The sequence below is a fragment of the Aphanomyces astaci genome (genome assembly GCF_000520075.1).
Source record: "Aphanomyces astaci strain APO3 unplaced genomic scaffold supercont1.215, whole genome shotgun sequence".
In the NCBI taxonomy this organism is placed as follows: Eukaryota; Oomycota; class Saprolegniomycetes; order Saprolegniales; family Verrucalvaceae; genus Aphanomyces; species Aphanomyces astaci.
Window position 1 is genome coordinate 7155 of NW_009798478.1, and position 4367 is coordinate 11521.

General features: G+C 54.8%; 3 protein-coding genes across 3 annotated transcripts in view; 1 reads left to right on the forward strand and 2 right to left on the reverse strand.

The window, feature by feature from the left end:
• The window catches only part of H257_18769 (hypothetical protein), a gene marked incomplete at both ends in the record, with an annotated part of 5697 nt that extends 3917 nt beyond the window's left edge, over positions 1 to 1780 (reverse strand). Inside the window, one exon of the mRNA XM_009847891.1 lies at positions 65 to 1780. Coding sequence (XP_009846193.1) covers positions 65 to 1780 — 1716 coding nt within the window. The remainder of the gene's footprint in view (positions 1 to 64) is intronic.
• Positions 1781 to 2006: 226 nt separating this feature from the next.
• Positions 2007 to 2360, forward strand: H257_18770 (hypothetical protein; the record flags this gene model as incomplete). Its single annotated transcript, XM_009847892.1, has 1 exon — positions 2007 to 2360. The coding sequence occupies one exon, from the start codon at positions 2007 to 2009 to the stop codon at positions 2358 to 2360; it is 354 nt and encodes a 117-aa protein (XP_009846194.1).
• A 1005-nt stretch (positions 2361 to 3365) lies between these two features.
• The window catches only part of H257_18771 (hypothetical protein), a gene marked incomplete at both ends in the record, with an annotated part of 1284 nt that continues 282 nt past the window's right edge, over positions 3366 to 4367 (reverse strand). Inside the window, 2 exons of the mRNA XM_009847893.1 lie at positions 3366 to 3995; positions 4030 to 4342. Coding sequence (XP_009846195.1) covers positions 3366 to 3995; positions 4030 to 4342 — 943 coding nt within the window. The remainder of the gene's footprint in view (positions 3996 to 4029; positions 4343 to 4367) is intronic.

The window sequence follows — 4367 nt, forward strand, 5'->3', positions numbered from 1 at the left end:
TGGCACGGAGAGCGTCCGCCTCGGCCGCCATGGCTGGGAGCACGTTGCTCAGCACACCGCGCACATGGCTCCAGAACTTGGAGATGTTAAACTTAATCTCCTTGTCATCGAAGTCGTAGCTGTTGCGCACCAGCGCCTTCGCGCCGTCGGGCTTGATGCCATACATGAGCGCCTGGTTGACGGCCTTGGGATGGAAGAAGTCGATGTCCTCGGCTGCCTCATCCGTGAGGATGTCCATGTACCTCGCCTGCCAGTCCGTCATACGGTCGCTCGTGCGAAGGAGGGTGTTGTCCATCGACAGCTGTTTGAGGCGGGCGACAACGACAGCCTTGCTCGACATTGGTATGAGCATCGCCGCCTCGAACATCGCCTCCCACTCCGTCTCGCGGATGTCCTCGATGGGACGATCGAATTGGAACCGCGCGTGGTGGGCGAGAGCCTCCGCCGTCATGCAGGAGCTCATTGATACAGTCCCGATGCGCACACCGCTGCTCACGCTAATAGCGTCTTGGCCGCGGGCGTACACGATGAAACGTTTGGCGAACTTCTGTGGGTCGCGCTCCTTGAAGCCGTCCTTGCCATAGACAGGTGGCTTCGTGGGCGTGTACCCGCTGATGAGTGGCGCAGCCGTTGACTGTGGCAACGGGCTCGTCGGGGTTGGATGTCGCACTGGAGCCGACATCGGACGGCTGCCCATCGTGTAGAACGTCGACCCGTCTTCGAAACTCCCTGGAGGGGCCTCACCCACTCCCGAGGTTAACGGCGACCCAGGTAACTGAGTGTTCTCGGCCGTTCCCTCGGTCGGGATGTTGACCCCGGCGTCGCCCTCCGCCGAGACGTCGACACCGGCTGCGCGCAGCTGCGCGTTGTACCGGGCACGCTCCTCTTGCCGCATGGCTGCAAGACGCTGGTCCATTGTAGTTTGCGCTTCTTGCTGCTGCTGCTGCCACAGTTGCTGCTGTTGCTGATGCTGCTGCTGCTGCATCTGTTGCCAGTTGAGGTTGGCATTGTTGAAAGCACGCTGCTGCTCCATGTCGAGGTGCGCCTTGTACCCAGACGCCTCGCGCTCCAAGTTCGCCTTGAACTGCGCGGTGTGCGCCGTCGCATCTTGTTCGACCGCGTACTTGTACTGCGCAGCTGCTTGGTGCATCTGGCGCTGCTCCCACTCAAAGTGGGCTTGACGCCGGTCTGCCTCGATGCGCTCGCGATGCGCCGCCAATTGCATCTCGTGCTGTTGTAGGGCATGCTCGCGCGCGCGTACATCGTCGACCCACCCTTGGCCCTGCGCTTGCACAGGCGCCGCGTAAACGTGATGATGGAACGACGTATGTTGTGACGGTGCGACACGTTGTCCACCGTGAATTATACCCATCAACGACTGTCGGCCGTGGTAAGCTGGCACTTGGCCCGGTTGTCGGGTCGTTGTCGTTGGCACTCCATGGTAGTTGGGCGCGACGATGGACATGACCATCGACGAGCCACTACCCACCCGCGACGACTGTCGCGCTAGTGGGCGGTAGGACTGCGCTGGGAGACCACCGTAGGCCGCGCCTGGTGGGTATCCTTGTTGTTGCCCGGACGTCTCCGGGATCCGTGGTAATGCCTGCTCACGTGGGAGGCTCGCCATCGGTTCCGTTGCAGCTTCTGGCTGCGGATTCGCCGCCGCCGCCGACGCGGTGTAGAAGCCATCGTCGAGGGTGCGGTCAGACAACGATCCTTGTTGTGGGTCGTATGTCGTCGGGGGTGCCAAGGCACGCGGGGTGGCGGGCTCGGGCTCCATGGTGCTTGCAAGCGTGAGTTCCTTTAGTCAAACGAGACTAATAAATTTATTGTTGTGTCTGCCGGGCCTGAACTGGCAGTGACTCCTTTAGAACTCGATGCACCGGCTTCAAAGGTAAAAGAAGACTGACTATGTTAAAGGTCTTAGATCTACTGATTCACAACGCACATTTGCATCCCCTATCGAGCTCTCTTCGGTCGTGTCGACAGATCCTTGACCAATGGGAATGGAGTGCGCTTGCAAGGATACTACCTGTCTCTTGCTAAGATACTCCACACCCAACAGAGACCTCCTCGACCAAGTCCTCAGGATCTGCTCCTCCTTCGACCTGAAGCTCAACCCGACGAAGTGCGACTTCTTCCTGACCGAAACTGTCTGGTGCGGTAACTTAAGGCGTCCAGCGCCCACCCACCGTGTCGTCGGCTGGTTTACGACCAATAGGTATATCCATATCTGGGTCTCCGACAGCGACTCCCATTTCAAGAACGCAGTCATCGACAAGATCGGCAAGGCCGTCGGCACCCACCACGAATTCACGACCGCATACTATGTGTCACCGACTTCACTTCATCCTGGCTAGAAAATGGCGAATACCAAGACCTCATCCATGTATTCGACGGATGAATAGGAAGCCTCATGGCAGCCCGTGCGCTCCATCTAAAAAGTCATGCCCATCGCTTTCTGTCGCTGGGTTCACCAAAACGAAAACCAATATGTGATGAAAATGGCGACTCGACAAGACCCTTGTACACTCTTTTTAGGGGGAAGTGTTCTGCGCTACATTTTCGCGTTTCACCGTCGACCGTAATTACAGTAGTGCGGACGAGAGGGATTTTGCTGCGTGATATTTCCTGTAAACTATCACAATGAAGCCTTTTGATCTGATTTTATTGGGAGTTTCTTGATGAATATATTCTGTCAGAATTTCTGGGAAAACCTTTTCACACACAGTATCCAATCAAAACACTTGAATATGCTAAATTACCAATTTCGCTTCATGAATGAATGGCATGGTCGGCACCAAACGTAGATAGCAGTACGTAGGAAGTACTAGTAGGCGAGCGGTGGGATAGTGGCGAACTAAACCACCTAACAGATACATGTGTTCATCGACCACCTCAAAGTTGTACGTCGGCGCGATGCACACTACAGCCTATCGGGATGGTGCAAGGTCACAAACTGCACGCATTGCACCTACTGTACTGGGTTGTTGACGGCGCTCAACGTCCCTGCGGCTGCGCATGTGGCATAAAGCGATGCTTGCAAGGAACCCCCGGTTGTCATGCACGTCATCTATAAACTACCAACTTTTCACAAAAATTTCTGACTTCTATTTCATATTCATTACTCAAAATTTCAGCAAATTGAGATGTAGAATCGACAGATCTCAATGTGGTGAAGAAATTCTTCGTCTCAGATTCAAATTTGGTGATGAATGGGTCCAGAAATAGATATTTACAGTTCTCGACAACAACGAACGCCTATTCTATTTCTCTATAAACTTATTGAGGTATGCAATCATAGAGAACTTTGACTCAGAATTAGATTTTCAAAACGAATACATCTATTTTGGAAGTTATTCGATCTAGTCATCCGAGTCGCTGCCATCATCACTTGAATTTCCGCTCGCAGCTGACGACGACTCAGACTCCAGTGCGTCGACTTGAACGAGATGATTGTGAAGCAATTGAAGCTTCTCTTGCGCTGAACGAACACAACCCTTGATGGTGCTAGGCTTTAGATTGGCAAATGCAGCTTCTAGGCGCAGCTTAACATCGGGAAACTTTGTCATGTCTGTGTACTGCCGACCAACCTCGCCCTTGACAATTGCCCAAACTATTTCTATGGGCTGTAAATCTGAGTGATGAGGAGGAGTAAACACGATGCTGTGGCCACGACTTTCGGCCATGTCCGTGATGATAGGTTTCACGTGGGCTCGGATGTGCGTCGCCAACAGTCCCCAGAGCTCACTCTTGTGCTCATGCCCGCTCGTTGGGATGCCGTACGCTCGACACGCGTCGACCAAGACACCCTTGCGGCGGCCACTCGTTGGGGTAGACTTGGGCAACGACTTGTGGTACTTAGCGTTGTCGAGCACAATCAACGCATTCGTGATCCCACCTTCATCCATCTCGTCGAGCAGCCGCCCAAACCATGCCACGTAATACTCAGTGTCAAACATGCCATGGTAGTCCTTGGGCTGCTTCGCTGTCGACTTGCCACCCGTTGAAAATGTCGATGGCCATGACCTTGCTTTCCAGCGTGGGTGAGTCCAGAATGGCAGCGACGAAGCAGTAGCGACGTCCCTTGTGCTTCTCCTTTGATGGCAGGTCCATCGTGTCGGATGGGTCGTAGAGGGCTTGGTGGTGGGACTTGTAGTGGTGATGGATGTAGGACTCGTCAGTGTACACGACATGGGGGCCGTCGGGCGCGTCAACCAGGGCCTGCATCTTGCGGACGTACACGTCCCGGGCAAGGGCGTTCGCCTTGGACAAGTGGTAGGTGGACGACCCCTTCCGATTCCCACGCTTGTAACCTTGGGCCCGCAGGTAGCGTTGGACGCTTCGCAGTGCAGCCCCGAACTCCT